Source organism: Nuphar pumila, chromosome 12, assembly GCF_984573655.1.
Source record: "Nuphar pumila chromosome 12, dmNupPumi1.hap1.1, whole genome shotgun sequence".
Classification (NCBI taxonomy): Eukaryota; Viridiplantae; Streptophyta; class Magnoliopsida; order Nymphaeales; family Nymphaeaceae; genus Nuphar; species Nuphar pumila.
Genome location: NC_143260.1, coordinates 101,491,484 through 101,517,021, shown reverse-complemented (window position 1 = coordinate 101,517,021; position 25,538 = coordinate 101,491,484). Strand labels below are relative to the sequence as shown.

At 39.9% G+C, this 25,538-nt stretch overlaps 1 protein-coding gene across 1 annotated transcript; it reads left to right on the top strand.

Annotated features, from left to right (window-relative positions):
- The first annotated feature begins 605 nt into the window (after positions 1-605).
- On the top strand, positions 606-24,665 carry LOC149821347 (membrane protein insertion efficiency factor). Its single transcript, XM_089982150.1, has 5 exons — positions 606-866; positions 1,243-1,288; positions 21,446-21,505; positions 21,586-21,726; positions 23,992-24,665. The coding sequence occupies exons 1-5, from the start codon at positions 705-707 to the stop codon at positions 24,048-24,050; spliced, it is 468 nt and encodes a 155-aa protein (XP_089838276.1). The 5' UTR covers positions 606-704; the 3' UTR covers positions 24,051-24,665.
- The last annotated feature ends 873 nt before the right edge of the window (positions 24,666-25,538 follow it).

Genomic DNA, 25,538 nt, shown 5'->3' with positions numbered 1-25,538 from the left:
TTTAACTTGCTTCACACTCTTTTGTCTTTCTCTTGGATGAGTGATTTGATTGTCATCTTCATGGACCATGGTTATCGAATGCTGCCTCGCCTTCTTCTTTTTCCTCCTTTTCTTTTTGTCTCCTCCACTGTAGGTGAGAAGGCTAGGTGTGAGAGGGCCAAGGATCAAGAGAGGGGTGAAGGGTGTTAACGGAGCGATGAAAGAGAGGAAAAAAAGAAACCCTAACTCAAATTTAGGCTAAAGGGGTGGGAGCGAGGCGGATCTACGGGTCTAAAATGCCCGGCTCATGCCAATGGAGCTCGATCGACTCATTTGCTCGTTCGAGCCTCAACCCAATGTAGAAGCTCGACCCATTTAAAGCCCTTGACGAGCTAAGAGCCTAGCCCAAGCAAGCTTGGTTCGTTGTGCATCCTTACTAATTATGACACATCCCGTTAAGATGAGAGTTTCATGCACCTGAGCCGTTTAAGTTGCTAAGTTTGTGTTGAACAACAAGGACACGAGTAATAGGATACGAGACACGCCATTTTTGTGTATTTTTTTATTAAAATTATATATAAACAGACACGACACGAGGGCAAGTTGAAGAATCCCTATGTCTTTCCTGGGGTTTTGAGAACCTCAGATCCTTGATTTTCAGAGAACCTCCAAAAAGTGTTAGAAAATTGAGCGTTTATTTTGGAGCCGCTCCTCCTCCTTTTCAAATGGCCGTGGCCGTCTCCTCGTCTCTTTTCCCTGGAAATTCCTCTTCCCTCGCGGCGTTGTCGAGCCCTTCCTCCAGTTTCCCTCGTTCTTCCCGTGGAATCCGAAGCACGGGAATTTCTTCGCCGAAGACCGCAGCCCTCCCTTTCCTCAGAGCTCGTCAGGTAATTTTTCCTCGATTCCATATCCCAGGATTCCTTTTCTTTCTTACTTCTCACCACAAAATCCTAATCTGTTCCTTCCTTTCTGCGTTATGCCAAACGGGGGGATTTTTACTCCAAATTTCTCTTCGAATCTCAAACAATCTGATTGTTTGTGCCCACAACAAACCCTAGCTCAAAAATTCCTGCTTTTTTTTCTCTATTGCTTTAAAATTTCGAGGAATTCTTTTTCGTTTTTCTTCTCATCAATTCAGATTCCTAATGTATCTTCACTACTATAAACCCTAAAATTTGCTACTAATTCAGCCCGATAAACCCTAGTTTCCTTTTGTTAATTTTGTCTAATTTCTTCATTTTTTTCCGCTTTTTGGAACGGTAGCCGAGGCAAAGGCGACTTTCAGCTGTGAAGAATAATTCTTTACCAGGTAAGCAATTTCAATTCACCTTACCCAAAGGGAAACAATTTTGGCACAATTTTTCTGCACTGAATACTTAATACAGTGAATCAAGTGTCTTTAACCAGAACCAATGGGTTTTTATCGCCTTGTTGATGTTTGAATCTGCTCATAACCCTTTGGGTGTGTTAACACGTCCTTGTATCTTCCATTACCTGTGGTAATATTATATATAGTTACATTTAGTTCCCATGAAGAGAGGGAACAAATATGACAACTATTACATATGAGATATGATCCCATAAATCACGTGACATATATCACAGCTATTTATGGACATTAGATAAATTTACAACTATTACCACATATAATTACCATATATTTCCTAATACTCCCCCTCAAGGCGGAGCATGTGGGTCGAGTAATCTCATCTTGCATTTGAGGTTCAGAAACTGATCTTTCCCAAGCGCTTTAGTAAACATTATCAGCACATTGCTGGTGAGAAGGAAGGTATCAAGTGTGCGAGAATCCACTCGGCCACATGGCAAACAATTTCAATGTGTTTTGTGCCTTCATGAAATACTGGATTGGCAGTAATGTGCAACCCAACCTGATTATGGTATACATAGTATATGCATATAATTACATATTTTATATAAAAAATAAAGTTAACATGACCTGGCCGAGTCATCGGGTTATCCGGGCTGAGTCATCAGGTTGCCCCGGCCGAGTCACGAGTCAATTATGGATGAGCCGAGGGACGAGTTATTGGGTTTTAAAACTATGGTCCAATTGATGCTTGATTTTGTAATCCATTTACAGTCTATGTAGTCAAAAGTGCCGACTAGTCAGCCTAGTCTGCCTAAGCATAAGTAAAATGCCTAAGCTTTGCAAGCCATGGAAGAAAGGCAAGAGATAATGCCTGCTAGGTGAGCTTACAGGGTCTGGTTATCTGGACAAATTAAGGACATAATTTTTGGTACTGATTTGGTGTGAACTGAGGAACAACAGATGATTGAGAAACAACATGTGGTTGAGAGACTGTAGGTAGTTGTGGGGCGGTAGGATACTCAACATATTTGATAGGAGCAGCATTGACATGGACATTGGCTGTTGTTCGAGGAGTGAACTGGTTCAGTTAAAAACAATGGGCCTTGATGTAGCCTAATTTTCTGTAATGCTCACAATGAGTCCTGCGTGTGTGCTTCCCTTTGTGAATGGCACCTTTAGACATCATATTGGAGCTGCAAGAGCTGAGTCCATTGGGACGGGTGGTATGATATGTAACTCTTGTTGTCTCTCCTCTTGAAGAAGTAGAGAGTAAGCTTTAGAGACGGTTGGGATAGGATCCATAAGTGAAATTTGACTCCTCATCATGCTATAGGATTCATCAAGGCTGGTGATAAATTGGATGGGCCGATCTTCTTGTTGATGATTGTGTACCCCCTTTATTGCTCCCACACAAGCAAGTAGGAGATGTGATGTAGGAGGCCAATTCGTTCCAAAGTCCCTTCAGGCGGGTGAAACAAACATAAATGGATGGTTGCTATTGCTTATGATTGACAATCACATGCTGTATTTGAAATATGTGAGGCATATTAGATTGTGAGAATAGTTCACGCAACTCATTCCAAATGTCCATCGTAGATTCCTCATAGATTACACTAGAGAATAGGTCTTTATGCAAAGAGTTGAGAGTTCAATAAAGGACCATATTGTTGCAATGCTCCTATGTAATCACATGAGGTGATGATGGCTCTGGTTTCAGAAGTGAACTGTCAACAAACTCAAGTTTGTTCTTTGCACTTATTGCCATCTGCATTGAATGATGCCATGTAGCATAGTTTTCTTCCGTCAGTGGTTGAGACACCAAGATTGTACCTGGGTTGTTTGAATGATGGGGAGGCAGTATGGGCTAGCTGTATCAAATCCTAGGAGAGGATGAAGGAGAACCATGTTCAGATACCATGGAAAATGATCTGATTCACCAGATCCAAGAACAAGAGAATTATGAACAAACTGTGCACACACTACTTCACACCTTAGTCACCTGTATCATTAAAGGTAATTTCTCGGCGAGGGTATTTCTCGAAGAGATTTTCAAAAGTTGATAAATCTCGGGAGTTTAAAAAATTGAAAAATATAAATAACAACAAAAAAACAAAGAAAATAATAATTTTTGCATTATTTTTCTTCCAAATATATAAAGTGTCATGTTTTAAATGTTTTAAAATATAAAAGAAACAAAAAATAGGTATAAAAGCAAACTTAAAATAAACAAAGAGTTTTTTCCCCAAAAATATTGTGATATTTTGTCTTTTGGCGATATTTTGAAAATATCACGACATATTGCCTTTAATATCAGCTGCCTTAAAATATCGGTCTCACGATATTTTCAAAATGTCGCAGATATCGATGACAATGCTTCACACTAATAGGAGGAGTGCCTATTGCAGCAACCAGGAAAATGATGAACATATCGCACAATACATGCAAAACCCACAAAAAAAAATCGAACCCGGGTCAGATCCAGACCTGACCCGGGCCCGTTAGGGTTAAAACACAGAGGGGCGAGGGTTTCTTTTAAACCCTCTTCTCCCCCCGTGCGCCGCACTCCTCCGCCTCTGCATTTCCCTCTCCACACGAAGAAACAGGAAACCCTTCGGGGTTTCCCTGATAGGCTCCTCCCCGACCCCCCTTTAAAAGAGCGTGATGGGAGGGAGGGCTCCCATCAAAGGCGCCTCTCTCCTCCTCCTCCTCTTCCACCTCTCCTCCTCCTTCTCTACGTGCGGTGGCACCGATGACGCCAGCCTCCTCTCACAGGTAAGTCTTCTATTTTCTCTTTCTCCTTCTCTCCTCTGCGCCACACAACCCATCTCCCATTCCGTGCCGGTGACCTTCCCCTGCCACCAGTCCTCGCAGCATCGTCGGAGCCGTGGCGCCACGGCCGGCCACCGCTGCTGCCCCCCTTTGCCTCGACTCCCACCTGCTTCCCTCTCTGCAACATTTTTAGGCAGGCCCTAACGGTGATTTCTGCCAGCGACCCATTGCCATCGCCCAGTCCGGCAGCCCCTTCTGAGATCTTCAAAATCCGACTTCTCTCCCGTAGGGCGATCATCGTCGACCCCCTTGTTTTGCTTCTAATTTCAGGTTGTAGGAGCCCCAATGCCATAGTCATTCACGTAACCCATTGGATTCCCCTCTTTCTCACACTCTCTGTCTCTCCCTTCTTCCTCTATGTGTTGGGGAGGGGCCGGGCCTCCTCCTTGTTGCTATGTGTGTGTAGGGGAGGGGCTGAGCCCTCTGCCTCTTCTCTTTGTGATAGGCAGGCGTGGCAAAAGCCTTGCCTTCTTGCCTCTTGTCAGGCAGGGGCCTCGCCCCCTGCCGCCCGATTTTCCGGTATAGGCAGGGGCGATGCCCCTGCCAGACCCTTTGCCGCCTGCAAGCAGAGGCAAATAGCCCCTGCCCTTCTTTCTCCGGGGCAGACAGGGGTTCCCCTTGTCTTTGCCACCTTTCCCCCTTCGTCTAACTCCGTCAGGCAGGGGATCCGCCCCTGCCTCTTTAAAGTTGCTCAGGCGGGGGCGGGACCCCTGCTGTTTGGACCCTTAGACAGACAGGGCTGTTGCCCTACCTCTTTGTGTTTGTTAGGCAGGGGCTTTGCCCCTGCCATCATCTTGGTCACGCTGGCTGGGGCAAGGCCCCTATTGCCTCTGCCGTCTTTTTTTTTTATTGGTCCATAAGCCACTGCTTCTCTTTGCCTTCTCTGTGGGGGAGGGTGCTGCCGCACCCTCCTCTTGCCTCGATCCTGAGGGCAGGGGCAGAACCTTGCCCCTTCTTGCCTCTTCAATTTCCCTTCTAGTATACTAACATATTGAACTTTTTTGCAACTTGCGTGATGGAGCCCGCTCGCACCCTGTGACCCGATCCATCATCACCTACGCTCAGAGATGATCGCAACTTTGCAACTTTCTAAGATAAGGGAAAGTTGCACAAAAGGGGCAGTAGATGAACCGAATTAAGCTGAAATAATTAAAATGGCCATGCTGGATATGCTTAGATTTATTCTTAGTTTATTTTGCATTGCGTATTTACTTGCCTACACGTTCATTTGGCCGAGGTACGATTTTGTACCTCGTGCATTACTTGTGCCCTATTTGCTTGCATGTACATTTGGTCGAGGTACGGTTTTGTACCTTGTGCATTACCTACACATTTATTTGGCCGAGGTACAGTCTCATACCTCGTGCACTGCTTATGCACTTTACGTTTGATGTGCGGCTTCGCAAATCGAGTGTTGCTTTGTACTTGTCGTCATGCTATGATGTGCGTAGGCTCGCATTTATGGTAAATATGTACTTACATGAATGCAACCTCATTTATATCCGGTTTTCACTCGTTTTCAAAACAATGGAAGTTGTGTTAGTGCACTATAGTTCTCTAAAAGAGGGATTCCTTACGCAAATCCAATTTTCTTTAAAATGTGCAGTATGTTGATATTGAGGTAAAATGAGATGCGAGATCCATAGCGATCTCATATGTGTGAATGGCACAATGTTGTACTATGGTTTAAAAGATAAAACGTGTTGAATGAGCTCTTTGGTATACCTTGAATCTTTGTGAGATTTTGTGTTGGGGTTCTTCTAAGAAACCTATACCCCTTCATCGTAGCGTACTTGTAGACATGCGCAGCATGGTAGTACTATGATGATCCGATGAGAGACTCGAGGCGATCTTGCACCATGCAATATTGTATCGTCACTCCAACAAAGAGAATATGACATCTGAGCATTTTCTGATTTGTATTGAATCTTAGTGAAACTTTTGTGTTGGGATTTCTATTAAGAAATCGTTTCCCTTCTTATCGTAGTCATACCTTTTGACATGTATGGTCGTACCTTTGGACAGGTACGTCACGTTGGTGTTACGATGATCAAATGAGAGGTTTGTGGTAACCTCGAAATGTGTTTTGGCACATTATTGAAATCATATATGTTGATATTCACCTAATAAGCAAGAGGCTCGTAGGGTTCTAAAGGACCAGAGCATGACAAGTTTTAACTTAAATGGCTACACCATGTATTATTGGCAAAGCAATGTTGTGGGGATTCCCTTTGAGAAATCCATACCCCTCTCATCGTAGTTGTACTTTTGAACAGGTACGTTGCGTACTACGATGAGTAGAATGAAAGGTCTATGTCTACCTCGAACGTGCAATGGCCCGTGTTTGAGACTACAAAATGGTGATGTTTTCACCCTCACAATAAGTTGACCCCTCTCACTATAGTTGTACTTTTTAACAGGTACGTTGCAGACTGCGATGAGTAGGATGAAAGGTGTGTAGTTGCCTCGAACGTGCACTGACTTGTATGAATCACCTAATGGTGACGGTTTCGCCTTCACAGGCAAGTTGCTCGAGTGGGTCTAACAGATCAGAGCATATAGAATGGGGCGACGGTTAAGAAACCCCCATCGTGCCTATTCGACTCGCTGACTCCCGCCGAGAGAGAGGACGAGATGGTACAAAACTCTGATGTACAGGCCATTAATGACTATTTCGGGTAAAGGACTCGGCTTCCCTAGTCATCAGAGTTAGGGGAAATGGGCTACAAAAGATAGCTTTCGAGCAACTTCTGCAGAAGTTTTGATGCATCCACGGGCCACCTATGCCTTTGGGGATTTACTCTCTTGGTCACTGGCCGTCCCCGTAGGAGCAGACTCAGTCAGCCATCCGGGTTATCTAAAACACAATAAACCCCCGGACTGCTCTCGACTGTTTCTACGTTTCGTGCCTTGCGCGTACCCGCCTGACCAGTTAATATCAAAACATAAGTTAACCTATTCACATTATTTGAGATGTGCGTGCTGTGACATGCCTTGCTTGTTTACTCAATAGTTCAGTATACTACTCGTTGAATTATGCACGCTTGTTGTAGCGTTACGCTAGTTCTTTGCCAGTAATAACTAGTTGCTTGTACTAGTTAAGTGCTTATGATAATAGCATTTTGCTAATTGCAATATGATGCATATGACTTGCTTTACTACTTGGTTAAACTATTCCCGCTTGTGGTAATGTAGCACTTGTTGGCTTGAGTCTCTTATGACTAATGTGACTGCTTACAACTCGTAATCTATGAACTGTTCACATCTTATGGCTAATGCAATTGCGTAATTGCACAATTGCTTATAGTTTGTAATCTGCACACTGCCTATACCTTGTGATTGGTAGAATTATTTGCAATGTAATGACTTACAGTTCGTAATCTACTAACTGTTTACAACTAAGACTAATGTAGTTGCTTGTTCTATGAGTTGCTTACAATTTTTGATTAATAGAACTGCTTGTGTAATTGCTTAAACCTTATGATTAATGTATTTGCTTGCCGTGAAAATGTGTATGTCTTATGTAGAATGATCTCTTACCTTGTGATAGTTGATAGCTCACTTGATTTTATAATAAACTGCTCACATCGAAAACCTTTATTTTGTCGGTATACTCAATTGTTCATGTTAGAAATATTTATTCATTTGCATAGTCTACTGCACATGCTTGATATAACTCATCTCTGGTTCTAAATTGCCTAATTCAGTTCTATATTGTCTCACTTGTATACCTATCAATTTTTCGTGAAACTGACCCATTTTATGGGCAGGTGATGTTTTTGACTGCGATGACATGACGACGTAATGAGATCAAGATGATATTCTTTCCTTGACGTTTTGCTCCTGAGGACATCTTGGTAAATTTGATATAAAGTTTCTTTGAAAATCTCTCTTTTGATTAAACTCTAAATTATTAAAACTGTTTTATCAAAAACTTCGTTTTTTCTTTTTATTTCAATAAATATATTGAGTTGCAAATCGAGAGAAAGTTTGCGCTGTAATGCGCCCAAGGTCTCTTGACTTGCTATTTCAAACAAGATTTTTTCGCTGAACTTCTATTTCAAACTCTGATAAATGATTGATTTCAAAGTTTTCAAACTTTTCATAAAAAGTTACAAAGTCCTGGATTTTGGGGCGTTACAATATAGACTGGTTGTGAAGGCTGCAGTTGGCAGCCAGCAAAACAAAGTGGTCACAGCAAGAAAGGCGATAGATCAAGAGCTTCTCTGATACCATGTTAAACAAGAGAAAAAACGGGAAAACACATCCTTGTATCTTCCATTACACGTGGTAAAATTATATATACAGTTACAATTACTTCTAATGAAGGGAACAAATATGACAACTTTTACATATGAGATTTGATCCCATAAATCATGGGTAGGGTGAACATGCTCAGTGGTTGGGGTGATTGCAGCTGGATTTGCTTGGATCTCAGGTGGTTGCTCCTAGTATCCCCTATGGAAAAATTATCAGTTACTGTAAAGGAACAGGAAAACGTTATTGGAACCTGTAAGATGAGATGTGTTTGGATATGGAGGCGCGATTTCCCAACTATGAGAATTTTCACTGGTCCCCCACATTCTTTTATTTATTTTGGGTTGAGTGCTCATTCAAAGAGAATTCCAGTTCCACTATTTTCTCCTGAATTCACCAAAACAAGGACAAACACAGAACTCCCACATTCTTTTATTTATTTTGGGTTGAGTGCTCATTCAAAGAGAATTCCAGTTCCACTGTTTTCTCCTGAATTCACCAAAACAAGGACAAACACAGAACTCCCACATTGTAATTCAAAATACCATCCATAGAAATAGTAATTATAATTCTTGAAACTTGTCAGTCCATAACTTCTTTTTTTTTCCTCCATTAAGAATTCACATTTACCTACTCAACCCTCAATCTAAATGGCTCCTTATGTATGTCACGTTGGTGCGGGTGTGGATGCAGATGCGGGTGCGGCGATGCGGCACTTTAAAAAAACTTGGTTGCGGGGAGGGTATATATATATACTGTAACAGTTTTAAGTTAGCATTACTAATGAAATAAAAATAATTATCATATCATAAAACAACTAGCATATCATCAATTCATCATGCATAAATTCATGCAATAAATCAAATTAACTACGAGTAACGAAATACAAGTCAAGTCAAGTAGATTGCATACCAATCAAACAAGTCAAGCAGAAAAGAAGCGAACAAGTCAAGCAGAAAATAAGCAAATTATACTAACAAAATATCCGGGTTTAGGTTTTGCCGAACCCAGGCTTGGGTTTTGTAGATCCGAACCCAGCCAGCCTGGGTTCGGTTCTTCTGAAGTCTGAACCCATGGTTGCTGGGTTTGGCTCTGCTGAATCCAGGCTTGAGCCCAACAACACTGGGTTCAGCAAAGTCGAACCCAGCAACCCTAGGTTCAGTTCTTCTAAACCTAGGTTTAGGTTCAGGTTCTGCCGAACCCAACAAGCCTGGATTCAAGAGAATCGAACCCAGCAACCATGGGTTCAAGAGAATCGAACCCAGCAACCATGGGTTCAACAAAGCTGAAACCAAGCATCCTTGGGTTCTGCTGAACCCATGAGCATAAACTAGCGGGTCTGGGTTCAGCAGAGCCGAACGCAGGCTTGGGTTTACGTTGTGCTGAACCCAGCAAACCATAGGTTCAGCAGAGCCGAACCCAACAGAACCCAGCAACCATCAGAGTCGAACCCAAGGTTGGGTTCGACCCTTGCAAAGTGAGGGTAGGAGGAGATGGAAGAAGGAGAGAGAGGAGCATGAAGAGAAGGAAGAGGAAGAAAGAGAGAGGAGGAGGTGGTGGAGGGAGGAAGGAGGAGGAGGAGGAGGATTACCTGTTGTTGCGGGTGTCGGTAGGAGGAGGAGGACCGCTGCACTACTATCATTGGTAGGAGGAGGTGAAATGAAATGGGGATCTTCGAAACACGAGCTTTGATTAACAAGAGCAAGTGTCAAGAATGACACTAAAGCATAACCCTTAAAAATGGTATAACTGGAAACAAAATAAAAATGTATTCTTTATTGATATGAAAAACCAATTGCTTAAGAAGCATTGGAGTAAAATACAAGAGGGGCTGCACCCCTTTATATACACAGCTGAAAGAGGACTCAATAGAGCTGTTGGGCACAGTCCAACAGCTCTATTTAGAGCTGTTGGAATGTGTCAGTCCAACAGCTCTATTAAGAGCTGTTGGACTGTGTCAGTCCAACAGCTCTATTGCTAGTCAAGTCTGGACAGGACTTGACTAGCAACAGTCATTCTAGTTCAAACTGAACTAGATGACATAAAGACAAAAAATAAAAATAAAGGAAAAAAATACAGAAAAGAAAGAAATTAAAATGTATTTATATATATATATATATATAATAATATAATATTATTATATATACATATATGTACAGTTTTACATTTTAACACTCCCCCTCAAACTTACGGTACAATGAGCGAAAGTTTGTCTAAGAGAAAGTGAAATCGGGGAGCAGCGAGAGGCTTTGTAAAGAGGTCTGCTAACTGATATTCTGAAGTGACATATGGCAGATCAATTATCCCGTGTAGATATTCCTCTCTGACGTAGTGACAATCCATTTCGATGTGTTTGGTGCGTTCGTGGAATGTTCTGTTACTGGCAATGTAGATCGCACTTTTGTTGTCACAACACATTTGTGAAGCCTTTGTTGCTTCAACTCCCATGTCAGCAAGCAGTCGTCGGAGCCAAACTACTTCCATGGTCGTGGTTGCCATGGCTCTGTATTCAGCTTCGGTGGATGAGAGAGATACCTTCTGCTGCTTTTTACACCTCCACGAGATTAATGATTCCCCTAAAAAGACACAAAAGCCAGTGGTTGAGTGTCTGTTATTGGAATCACCTCCCCAATCAACATCAGTATATGCAATTAAATCAAGAGAAGAGGAGGAAGATAAGAAAAGTCCTCGTGAAAGAGAGGACTTGATGTATCTGATAATACGCATGACTGCTCCCATATGAACAGAAGTAGGAGCATGTTGAAATTGACTTGCTGTATGAACAGCATGTGCTATATCTGGTCTGGTAATGGATAGATAGGAAAGTGCCCCGACAAGCTGTCTGTAAGGAGTAGGGTCTGCAAGAAGTTCTCCATCATCAATCTTCATTTTAACATTAACAACTTCTGGAGTGTCAACTTTCTTATCATCAGTAATACCAGACCTGAAAACAATATCAAAAGCAAATTTAGTCTGAGATAATAAATATCCTCTAGGAGAATAAGCAACTTCAATGCCTAAAAAATATCTTAACAAGCCCAAATCAGTCATTTCAAAATGAGATTTAAGAAGTGTTTTGATTGTTTCAACTCCCTGTTTATCGCTTCCGGTGATGATCATATCATCCACATAGAGAAGAAGCACAATGATCCCTGCATCAGAATTCTTAATAAACAAAGCAGTGTCAGTTAAACAGAATTGAAAACCAATATCAATCATAACACGACTAAACCTATCATACCAAGCTTTTGGTGCTTGTTTAAGTCCATAAAGAGCTTTTTCTAAGCGAAGGACTTTACCCTTAGGAATACTTAGACCAGGAGGGGGTTCCATATATACTTCTTCAACTAGCTTTCCATTTAAAAAAGCATTTTTGACATCCATTTGAAAAATAGACCATTTTTTGATAGAAGCTAAGGCAATTAAGGTTCGGACAGTAGTCATACGAGCCACCGGAGCAAAGGTTTCTTCATAATCAATCCCATATTCTTGGGCATAACCTTTGGCTACTAAACGGGCTTTATATCTTTCAAGAGTACCATCACTCTTGGTTTTAATTTTATAAACCCATCGACATCCTATAGTTTTCTTCCCTGGAGGAAGATCTTGAATATTCCATGTAGAAGCCTTTTCAAGTGCATCTAATTCAACTTTCATGGCTTCTATCCATTTGATATCATTTTTTGCTTGAAAATATGTGGATGGTTCTTCATATGAGTGAATTAATGCAATAACTGCCCTATATGTGGGTGAGAAAGACTCGTATGATACAAACTTTTCTGGAGGCCTCGAGATTCGGGATGATTGTCTAGTTGGAATGTTAGAATATTTCTCAAGTGCACATGGAGTATTAGACTCTTGTCGCCTGGAATATTGAATACTAGTATCTCTATGAACTTCTTCATTTTCAACATTAAGATCAATAATTCTTGGATCATCATCAAAGTTACAATCAAGGTCATATTCATCAGATGTTGATGTTAGATCTAGCAAAAAGGAGTACTCAGTGACGTCTTTTAATTTTCTAAAATCAAAGAAGCTCTCCTTTTCAAGAAAGGAAACATTTCTAGACACATATAGTTTATTATTTTTGAAGTCAAAACATCTATAACCTTTCTGGTTTTCAGCATATCCTAAAAAGGCACAGGGAATCGCACGAGGGGAAAGTTTATCATTTTTGTCAGTAAATATGAAACATTTGCACCCAAATATTCTTAATCTAGAGTAGTCTGGAGAAATGTTCATAAGTTTTTCAATGGGAGTGATATTTTGTAACGAAGAAGATGGCATCCTATTAATGAGATAGGTGGCAGTTAAGGCAGCTTCTGCCCAAAAGTCTTTAGGGACTTGATTTGCTATTAATAAAGTTCTAGTGGTTTCTATAATATGGCGATGTTTTCGTTCTGCCAGTCCATTTTGTTGAGGTGTATAAGGACAAGATCTTTGATGTGTGATGCCATGCAATTTAAGATAATTTTGAAAATCTGTGGATAAAAACTCTCCCCCTGAATCTGTGCGAAAAATAGTAATATCATTTTGAAATTTGTTTTTAACCATATTATGAAAAGTTTGAAAGTATGAAAATACTTCAGACTTATGTTTGAGAAAGTACATCCACGTATGTCGGGAGAAATCATCGACAAAAATAACATAGTAAACAAATCCTCCTTTAGAAATTACTGGTGCAGGACCCCAAACATCCGAGTGTATTAATTCAAGTGGTCTTGAAGAGAAAAAGGTTCTGTTCTGAAATGGTAATCTTTTCATTTTGCCGAGAATACAATCTTTACAATCAAATGATTCAGAGTTACAAAATTTCCCTAGATTTGGAAAATGTTGGATTTTGGCTATATGTGGGTGACCAAGTCTCTTATGCCACAGTTCCAACTCTATTTTTTGAATATTATAACAAAAAGCTTTCTTCGGCATTTCCAAAAAATCCATGTAATAGAGTCCTCCTTCTCTATGGCCTTCCCCAATCAGCTTGCCTGACTGGCGATCCTGTACCCAACAACCATGAGAAGAAAAAGAAATATTACACCCATAATCAGAAATTTGAGATACAGATAAAAGATTTAAATTTAATTTGGGAACATGTCTAATTTCTGGAATAAAAATTTTTTTTGTTTTATAAATTTTTTCAAAATCTCCTATTCCTTCTATTTCAAGAGAAGTCCCATCAGCAGTAAAGACCTTTGACACACTTGTTTTATTTTTAACACATTTGGATAGACTTTGATTATTTGGGGTCATATGAAAAGATGCACCAGAGTCAAGAAGCCAAGAAATTTTACCTAAATCAGAAAAAGATGAGGCTGCTGCGCCGGTTGAAGCTTCAGATGAGGAAGAGGCACCTTTGATGAGAGGCTGAAGGATCTCCATTAGTTGGGCCAGGGAAACTGGTGCATCCTGATTTTTAGGCTCCGATCCAGCAATTGCAGCTCTTTTTTCTCTCAGCTCCTTAAGTTTGGGACATTGTGGCCTGTAGTGTCCCGGTTCATGACAGTGATGACAAATAACTTTCTTCTTATCATAGTCACCATTTTGTCGGTTAAAGTGAGGAGGCCTATATGATCGAACATGATTCCCTGGTCTAGACACGGCTAAAACGGAATCATCTTCAATTTTTAAAGAACCTTTCCGGAGACGATGAAGTGATAAAACACTTCTCTTCAAGTGGCGAACACTTTTGCAAACGGGCACGGAAACCGAGGCAGCTTTTCCTCAAGATTTAGTACTTCCGCGGCTCTGATACCATGAAATGAAATGGGGATCTTCGAAACACGAGCTTTGATTAACAAGAGCAAGTGTCAAGAATGACACTAAAGCATAACCCTTAAAAAGGGTATAACTGGAAACAAAATAAAAATGTATTCTTTATTGATATGAAAAACCAATTGCTTAAGAAGCATTGGAGTAAAATACAAGAGGGGCTGCACCCCTTTATATACACAGCTGAAAGAGGACTCAATAGAGCTGTTGGGCACAGTCCAACAGCTCTATTTAGAGCTGTTGGAATGTGTCAGTCCAACAGCTCTATTAAGAGCTGTTGGACTGTGTCAGTCCAACAGCTCTATTGCTAGTCAAGTCTGGACAGGACTTGACTAGCAACAGTCATTCTAGTTCAAACTGAACTAGATGACATAAAGACAAAAAATAAAAATAAAGGAAAAAAATACAGAAAAGAAAGAAATTAAAATGTATTTATATATATATATATAATAATATAATATTATTATATATACATATATGTACAGTTTTACATTTTAACAGGAGGAAGGGTCGAGAATGGGGTGGGTGGGTGGGGGGTTGTGTTTTGTGCAAATGTGCCCTACCCCCCCCTCTTAAAACACAATTTTTTTACCTAAATGAACTGGTCATAGTTGACCGAGTCCATTTCTGGACACATAACCCTGGGTGCAGTTGACCGCACCCAAGGCACCTGATTTTTAAAATAGCATCACCGCGACCCGGGTGCCGCACCGACGCGGGTGCGGCGACCCTTTAGAAGAGTCCATGTTGAAAAAGGTGCAGGATCTGCAGGATCCGACCCGAAGATCATGTATTTTGTTAATGTATTTTGTTATCGGGTCTGGATATACCAGACCCGGATCCATAGTATAATGTAACCTTAAATATACATTTAGGTCACGATTTCTTTTACAGAAATTGTGACAACCGAAATAGATCTCTCTCTCTCTCTCTTCTCTTTCTCAAAACAGGAACAAGAAGGAAAACTTACATGGTATCAGAGCAGAGATCCATCTGAGGGCTGAAGAAGGTTTCCGACAGGTGCGACGATCGGAGATTTGAGGTTTTTCGTTCCTCCCCTTCTACTTTTCTTCCTTTCTCCTTCTTTTCATTTTTATTTCTGTTCTCTGAAATTTTCTGTGCACTCGACCCACATCTCACGTGGGCTTGAGATTCACGTGGCTCATTTCTTCTCCTTCTTCCTGAAATTTTCTGTACACCTGACCCACATCTCACGTGGGCTTGATCTCTTTGTGGTAATCTGAGATTCACGTAAACCCTCTTTACGTGAATTCAGACTGTGCAAAAAGGGTAGATTCCTTTTTTCACGTGAATCACTGAAATCGATTCACGTGAAACACCAAATCGATACCTATTTCAGATCCGCCTTTGTTTGGTATCACTTGATTTGTTCTCTTTGTCCGATCTTCTCTTTTGTATCTGTTTTGCATATCCAGATATACCAGTTTTTGCTGTACGTTCCTCTTCCCTGACTTTCATCTTCTACATTTACCTGAAAACATATTTAACGTGTGAAATTTTCTTTTCATCACGTCAATCTCAAAATTTTTCCAAGAGTGTAAAGAAAAGTTCAATGTTTAGCCTCAATATTTTTCTGAATCTGACAGCCTGCGGTCTCTTGTTTATTTAAAAAAAAAAAAGGGACTGAGCACTTCGTGAACACTCTTGTTGAATTTTATTTCTCAATGGATCCTTATTCTTCTCAATCGAATCTTTCTTCAAGCTTTCTCAATCAACTCGTTTCTGAAAAGTTGAATACCTCAAATTTCTTGATTTGGAAGAGACAAATCATTCCTTTTATAAGGAGTCAAGGTCTCTTAGGTCACCTTGATGGAACCTCTCCCGCCCCAATCGAATTTGTTACGAGAGAAGAAAAAGACGACAAAGGAGTAAGTTCAATTGTGTATGTCAAGAATGTTGAGTACCTCAACTGAGAAAGGAAAGATCAGTCAGTGGTTGCATACATCACTTCCACCTTGTCCCAAGAGGTTCTTGTTGCAATTCCCGACAACTGTACTGCTTTGCAACTTTGAGAAAAATTGGTTCAAACATATTCACATGTTTCGCAGGCGAGAATGGTTTTTCTCAAGAGGGAATTTCAGATGTTGAGAAAAGATTCCATGACCATCATGGAATATCTGAACAAGATGAAGACTATCACAGACCAACTTGCAGTTATAGGATGCGCGGTGAGCGACAACGATATGGTATAACAGACTCTGAGTGGATTGGGATCCGACTACAACATGATCGTCACTTCCCTATTGTGTCTCCCTGTCCTTCCTACCTTTGATGAGTTGCGAGCAAAATTAATTCAGTATGAGATGACTCTGAAAGGGTTCTTTGAGGAATCTCACGTCCACACAAATTCTCAGGAAGTTTTTGCCACAGGGGTGTCTTATGGTAGAGGACGAGGACGAGGAGGACAAGGGCGAAGTGGACACGGAGGGCGTGGTCTGCTTCCCACTCCAAATATGTTAACTCATGCTCAGGGGTCAAGATCCATTCTTACCTGCTTCCTTTGTAACAAAAAGGGGCATATCAAGGCGAATTGTTGGCATAATCCAGAGAATAAAGGAAAGGGTCCACAGACAGAAAACAAAAAAAAGTTCTCAAGTAGTTGAGAGATTAAAGATCTGCTGATATCTGCCTTGTCAGAGTTGAAATTGAAGCAGAGTGATGAAGGCACCTGGTTTGTCGACTCAGGGGCAGCGACTCATGTAACAGGTGATGCAGGTAAGATTTCTAATCTCATTCCCTATTTTGGAAAAAGTAAGATTGTCACTGGAGATGGATCCCACCATCCTATTTCTCATGTTGGAAAAACTGTCATTCCCATGTCACATTCCACTCTCACTCTTTCTGACGTTCTTCATGCTCCTGATATTAAGAAAAATATTGTCTCTGTTTCCAAACTTATTGATGATAATAATGCTTCAGTTGAATTCACTCCCTTCTCTGTGCAGGTCAAAGACCTACGCACGAGGGAAACATTCGCTGAAGGAAAGAGACGAGGCAATATGTATGTCTTTGAAGAAGCTCTTTGTCATGTTGTTCGTCCTGTCCACCTGAATTCAAAGCCTTCATTAAAGTCGTGTTCATCATCTTCTGCTAATGTTTTTAGTATTGCTGAATGTAATAAGCCATTCTTATGGCATAGTCGATTAGGTCATTGTGGAGGTCATTTCATTGAGAAACTTGTATCTAATAATCTCATTCCAAAAGAAAGTCTATATAGGGATGAGAATAGTCACAAATGTTCCAGTTGTCTTTCATGCAAGAGTCATGTATTGCCTTTTCATTCCATTAATAAGAGAGCTTCAAAACCTTTTGAGATAATCTGTTCTGATGTATGGGGACCCGCCCCAGTTGCCTCTGGATCTGGGAGCAAATACTATCTAATCTTTGTTGATAGCTATACTCGATACACTTGGATATATTTCATAAAAAATAAGTCGGAAGTCTTCTCTTTGTTTCAAAATTTTCTTTCCCTTGTCAAAAATCAATTTTCTAAGTCCATTCAATTTTTCCAATGTGATGGAGGTAGGAAATTCTCATCCCGTGATTTTATCTCTTTTCTTCAAAATAACAGAATAGGAAGAAGGGTGTCATGTCCTCATACCCCTCAACAAAATGGAATTGCTGAACGAAAACACAGGCATATCGTTGAAAGTGCCATGAGTATGCTTCATGACAGCAATCTTCCCATCAACCTATGGACAAAAGCTTTCCATTCTGCCGTGCATGTGATAAATAGACTGCCTATGGTTATTCTGGAAAATAAGTCTCCTTATCACTGTCTTTTTGGAACTTATCCTAGTTATTATGATCTGCGTGTTTTTGGATGTGTTTGCTATGTGCACATTAATCAGTCCCTGAGAAACAAGTTTCAAGACAAGGCCCAAAAGTGCAGATTTGTGGGATATGCAGATGACTACAAAGGATATAGGTGTTATGATCCCACCAACAAACGTATCAGAACCTCAAGAAATGTTGTATTTGATGAACAAAATTTTGATCACGGAGCTGACACAACGAATATGTCACCAGAAATTTACTATCCTTCGCTAAGCTCAGAACTTTTTGCTGGCTTCAATGAAACATGTTCCTCAGATTGCGTGTAACAAGAAGAGGTATTTGAGAACACTGGGGCGTCGAGGTCACAGAATGCAGAGGAAGTACCAGGCAGATACAAAGGCATTGTCTATTCCAGGCAGAGACCGACAACATCAAGCCATTCAAATCATGCCTCAGTCGCTAATTCTACTCCTTCTCATACCCTTGCAGTCAGAAAATCAAACCGCATACGACATCCTATTGACAAGTGGGTTAGTTATAACAACTTCTCCTTGGATTTTCAACTGTTTTTAACTGCCATCAATAAGGACGAAGAGCCCATCTTGTATTACCAGGCAACAACTTCTATGAAATGGGTAGAAGCCATGAATGATGAAATGCAAGCCTTGCATGAATGTGGAACATGGGAAGTTGTTCCCAGACCACCTGACAAAAATGTTGTCAGATGCAAATGAGTCTACAAAATAAAGTACAAGCCAGATGGAACCATTGAACGATATAAAGCAAGGCTTGTAGCAAAAGGATTCACTCAAGAAGCAGGGCAAGACTATGATGAAACTTTTAGTCCGGTTGTAAGAATGTGAACGATTCGAATTATCATTTCCCTGGCTGTTGAACATGGATGGAAGTTGAGTCAACTTGATGTAAAAAATGCATTCTTACATGGGGATTTGAAGGAGGAGGTATACATGGAACAACCCCCTGAATATCAAAAACAAAATTGTAAAACCCATGTATGCAGGCTAAAAAGAGCCATCTACGGCCTGAAGCAAGCATCTCGCTCTTGGTTTGATAGCTTCTCATCAGAGATTCAGAAACATGGATTTTCACATTCCATGCTGAACCACTCATTATTTATCTTTAAAAGCCAGTCTGTGACCACTTTATTATTAATTTATGTCGATGATATTATCATCACAGGAAACTTTGCGGAACACATCCAAGAAATAAAAGACTTATTAGGTCAAAGGTTCAAAATGAAAGACCTTGGAATTCTACGCTATTTCCTAGGTGTAGAAGTTGATAAACAGGCTCATGGATTGACACTCACTCAACACAAGTACATTGTAGATGTTCTCAGCAAGGCAGGCATGAAAGACTGCAAACCTCTAGGAACTCCGAGTGTACTTCATCAAAAACTTAGCGCTCATGATGGAGATCTGTGTGATGACCCCACCAGGTATCGCAGCATAATAGGAATGTTACAATACCTCACATTCACTAGACCTGATATTGTTTATTCAGTCAATCAAGTGTCTCAATTTATGCATGCGCCACGCACTGGACATATGGAAGCGGTCAAGAGGATCCTTAGATATCTGAAAGGGACTATTGGGGATGGATTTATATACTTACCACAGTCCTATAGCCAAAACGAGCACGAAATTACTGTATATTGTGATGCAGATTGGGCAGGAGATCCCGACGAAAGGAGATCTACATCAGGATATTGTGCCTTCATTGGAAGAAATTTAGTCTCTTGGAGCAGTAGAAAACAAAAAGCTATCGCTAGATCAAGCACTGAGGCTGAATATAGATCCATGGCTGCTGCCACTGCCGAAGTCACATGGATTAGGCATCTTCTAACTGAAGTAGGAGAAAAGATCTCCCACACTACCTTGCTCTGTGACAATCAAAGTGCTATCGATATGTCATTCAATCCAGTACATCACAGTCGTGCCAAGCACATTGAGATCGACCAACACTTTGTGAGACAGAAGGTTGAAGAAAAAGAGATTGAGCCTGAGTTTGTCAGTACTGAAAGACAGGTTGCAGACATATTTACCAAAGGGTTAACCAAGGATCGCTTTTGGATGCTTAAAAGCAAGTTGTTCATGGTCCAAAACCATGATCAACTTGAGGGGGGGTGAAAAAGGTGCAGGATCTGCAGGATCCGACCCGAAGATCATGTATTTTGTTAATGTATTTTGTTATCGGGTCTGGATATACCAGACCCGGATCCATAGTATAATGTAACCTTAAATATACATTTAGGTCACGATTTCTTTTACAGAAATCGTGACAGCCGAAATAGATCTCTCTCTCCCTCTCTCTCTCTTTCTCAAAACAGGAACAAGAAGGAAAACTTACACATGTGACATAGATCCTTATTATTAGAGATATTTCAGTTCATGGGATTTTGATGCTAAAATAGTCTTTTAGAGAATGAAAGGAGTTAATGGCATCTTATATGGGCAATGGCATAACTTTTTGTCATTATTTTTCTTTGCTATGTAAGCTTGGTGACAATTGCTTGTTGGATTTGAACTTGAGATTCCTTGGCTATGATATATATATAGGTAAATATTTGGTGCTATTGAAGGCATAGAACTGTCGAGTATAAATGACTTTCTTTTCATATTTTTTAATTTTTTTTTGTAGATTGGACCTTATGTATGTGATCTATAAGGTTTGTTTAGTAGAAAATGAATTTTGAATCATGTGATTGTAACATGTAAGAAGGTTTTTTAAGGGCTTCAAAAATCAATGACCCCACATGCGCTGAAGTTCACGGCAATCATATTTTAGATCGAAATAACACAATCCACTCTAAGGTTTGATCCTTTGCAAACAAACAATGCTGAACACATCTATGTGGTGTGGGCAGATTGAGTCAACAAAGTTTGAATCTATGATTTCCAGCTCAATAGTTCCATGTCTTCAATATATATATATATATATATATATATATATATATATATATATATATATATATATATATATATATATAGGGCCACTAGAATATGTTAACTGAAAATATGTGAACTGGAGAATGAATTGAGATTTTCATGGTTTTATTTTTTTCTTAAAATTTCACCATACGGATGTGATCTAGATGCTTGGTTTTATAGAAACCGACTCTTAGATCATCCGATTATGATGCATAAGAAGGATCTTTTAAGGCTTCAAAATCAACAACTCAGAATTTTTGTAAATATTCAAGCATCCAAAAGTCACATTTTTCATCGAAAATTCATGATCCAACAATCGATTCCTAGCAAATGGACCCTGTCGAATATGTTTGCATGGTTGGATTTGAAAAAAAAGTGTCGAAAATGCCTAGTTCACACTCCGGTTAACATTATTCTCTCTCTCTCTCTCTATATATATATATATATATAATGTCTGCATGTGTTGGTAGGTTTCTGGGTGTGCATGCCTGTTATGTGGGTTATTCAGAGATGCTTTTCTGATGATTAGATGGACAAGAAGAAGATTTGGGGGTGAAAGCTGCATTGTCTCTTCTGAAGTTTTATAAGAGTGAGTAGGTTTCCTCTTTTTGTTCATTTGAGTTATTATTCACTTTTGGTTTTTCTCATTAGTTATTTATGTTGGTATAGGGGAGATTTCACCATTGTTGCCCGCTAGCTGCAGATATGTCCCAACATGCAGTGAGTATTCAATGGAAGCTTACAAGAAATATGGCGTTATTAAGGGGACAATATTGACTGCCTGGCGCCTTTGCCGCTGTAATCCTCTTGGTATATCTTATCATTTCTTTCTGTTTAGTTTGTTTCTTCAATATTTCAAAAGGTGCTTTTCTTGGTTGTGTGATTTGGCCGTTAGATTGTTTTATGCTCCAAATTTTGCTCCTGTTTGATCTTGTATATTTTTTGCATTAAAATTACTATTCATTCTCCAAAATTTTACTCTTTGTTATCTTGTGAATATAGATTGCGAAGATTGAAAACTGTAATAAAATGTCAGAGCCTCACATGGAATTCTTTGGGGCTGTTGTGATTGGAAATCCCCTTGTTAGTTGGTGTGTTTTTGTACACAAAAAAACATCCGCTATGCATTTCTATTTTATTCAATATATGTGACTGTATTGTTGCTGTCATCATAATTGATGATCTGAAGAAGTACCAATAAGAATGTGAAGACATAGTAAGGCACATGTATCAAATGCTAAAAGATAAAATAAACAACTGTTCTTGCATGTAACTTGTTGAGGACATCCATTGCAGTTGTGGATGTAAGCGCGACACATGCTGTGGATAAGGCCATGATAACATGGAATATACAGACTGGTGAATTTAACAATGGATGTGAAGATGTGCTCGCCTGTAGGGTGAGTTGAGTGAGGTGTAGCCGCATCAATTAAGGATCTATGTCACAGGGACTCTCCAACTAGGTGCCGCACCTGCACCCGCATCCAATGCGGTCAACCTGACCCTGGGTGCAGTCAATGCACCCAGGGTCATTTATGTCCAACTTTTGAACTTTATATTTATATATATATATATATATATATATATATATATATATATATATATATATATATATATATATATATAATTTTTTATATTTTTGCCGCACCCCCACACTCAAGTTTTTTGAAAGTGGCGCACCCGCATCCATGTGACATAGTTAAGGATCTATCACTAGCTTCCTGTGTTAAGAGTCTTGGTTCAGTGACCTATAAGGCAATGGATGCTCTTGGTAAATGACATGTCTGTGTGATGGGAAATCTCCCCTAGTCCCAGTTAAACTGGCTTAGACCTAACAGTTCTATATTGGTAACATGCTAAGTTCAGGGGTGGAGAGGCATCCATTATAGTCATAATTTCATGTTAGTGTTTGCAAAATATTAATTTAAATGTTATGTACTTATATGTAAAGGATATCTTGTAACAAATTAAGCTCATCATGAATATCATTATTTCCAGTTTGCAGCACCTCATCACCACTGATAGGATATAAACACCATTATTGTCATTTTGCATTATCATCATAAGCTTCATCTCCTGCTAATACCATCATTTGCAAGTGATGAGAATTATCACCTTGCACCACCACCGTCATTATCATCATCAGTATGCACACCGTTTCACCATCATCATCCTTCTTGGTCACCATTTTTTCTCATGCATGAAGATATATCAGAATATCTTGCCATTGGCTGGTTTTTTGTCCAAGAGTGCTCTCTCCCAAGAGTCAACTGCATCAAGCTGTTTTCCATCATAAGAGCAATCTCACCATGGAATTCTGCAATATCTTTCATCAAGAAAAGTTCCCTGATCTCATTTTCCACAACCTACACTATACCATGACCACATGCCTTAGTGTTCAACATGTTATATTCTGTTTCTATAAGTCACTTAATTCACATGTAGATGCATACACTAATACAGCCACACACGAACATGTGCATACATCTATGGTGCTATTAACTCCCATGGCCTTTCATGGATGTTAACCAGCTCAGTTCTTTTTTGCCCCTCAAACTTGAAAGTACTATACTGTTATGCTTTAATGGATGCACCAAAGGTACTTTTTAAATTTATAGATATAACACAAGTTACACAACAAAAGATGCCTTGTTTCTCTAAAGAACAACCGACAAAGTGTCTTAGCTATTAAAACCACTCTTAATTTACCCTTGGTAGTGATGGTTAATGTAAAGACGCTAACAGGGCATTTTTAAACTTGAGGGGGGAAAAAGAAATGGCTAACTTGTTAACATCCATGAAAGGCCATTGATGTTACTCACATACACACGCTCACAGAAGGTCACATGTTCTCGCTGTATGCTGTTGCTCTGTAAACATAATGGTTTACAGTCCTTAAGTTTACTGTCAAAGAGAAGGTAAACCATACTTGCTCTATGACGGGTATGAAAGTGCTTCCCCCTTTCTAACATATGCTTAAAGGTAAATTTTAGTCAAGCACTTCAAAATCATTGTTGAACAATGAAAGCACTTGATCTACCATTTGTAACACCAATTATTTACATTCTTCTGTAGGCGGATCAGGGTTCGATCCACCAAGATGGTTTGGTGAGAGCAGCACGCCAGTTGAGTAAAAATGAAAATGCCAGGGTTGGTATTGGTTTCTAAGCAACACAAACCTGGCATCATCTGGCGTAAATGTTTGCGTTTTTAGTACATTATTTATGTCATAATGTATTGTTATATGCATATCTTGAAAGTATTTTACGTAGTTATTTGACCATTTCTCAAAAGTTCATGAGTTTCCTTTCAGTTACGCTGCTTTTGGATCCATGGTGTTTGTAAGAGTGGGAGGAACAACAGGTTAAATTGCAATATGCCTGTTTATAGTCACAAATTCGGCTTTGGGAAATGGTGGCCAACAGGTGAAGTGCACTTTACTCTCAAATGTGAAGTAACAGAGTAGGTTGTTTGAGGAAATCCAGTCAGAATTCCTCCATTTTTTTGGGACAACCTTCTGCACCTATGTGTCCAGACCAACCTACATCAATTTCATTGTCTAATTTTATTTATATGATTTTTTGTAGCTTTTTTGTGCTTGCTTGTATTTCTTTCCTGATGAGTTTATGCTAGAGGATGTTAAGAGAGGGTGGGAAGCAACAGGGAGATGCAATCATTATGCATTAACTGCAGTCTTGGTATACTTAAATTATCTTCAAGAACACTCATTGCTATTTTAAAGGCTGAAAGGGATCATTCATCTAGAAGTATTTCCATTTTGATGTTATCATGGAGGGATAGTTTTGGGTTTATTGCACTTGAAGCGGTTCATGTTCATAGCTTTGGGTTTATGCACTTGGAGTGGTTCATGTTCCCAATCACATCCTGTTCCTTGTGTTATGCTTTCTGGTCAGAGACATGAGAGCTATGGTCTGTTACAAATCCATAACTTACACTAAAATAGTTGGGCCATTGTTCTCCGGCTGTAAGCTGCTCGAAGATAATCATAGGCTGAGTTGAGCCTAGAGCAGTTATCTGTAGGCATTTGCTGGTTCTCTTTCTTCTGTTCCATTGTGACAAGTTCCAACAAGAAATCAGAGTGCAGTCCCTATGAAAATGAAAACTGAAGTATAGCCGCAATTTGTTTGCTTGAGTTACTGATAAATTTCTTCCCTTCCGTAACATGGTGATAAAGGGAACAAAAAATGAGGATCCACAAGGAGCAGAATGCAGATTAAGTATTTAAGTGCTATTCAGGTCCAACACATACTGGAGCTTCTTCATTTCCTGGCCCAACATTAGTCTTTCTTGAATTCAGTTATTGTTATGTGATAGAGATTGGTTGTCTCTACTTTTGTTTGCAAGAACAATCTTATGGTTTGAGAAGAAACATGTCTTGATTGGAGCTACTGCATTTTATGTAAGTTGCTTATGTAGCTTCTTGACTGAATAACCCCAAGGGTTTTGGTTCAGTGGAAGGGGCCTTGGCCACTAGACGGGTGGTCAGGTCTTCATTCCCATAAGTGTCAAACCCTTTGCATTAACGAGAGCAAGGGATAAGCCCTTGCTTATCCCTTGCTCAGCCGGAGCCGGGCGACTCCTTGGGAGCAAGGGGTGTGCCA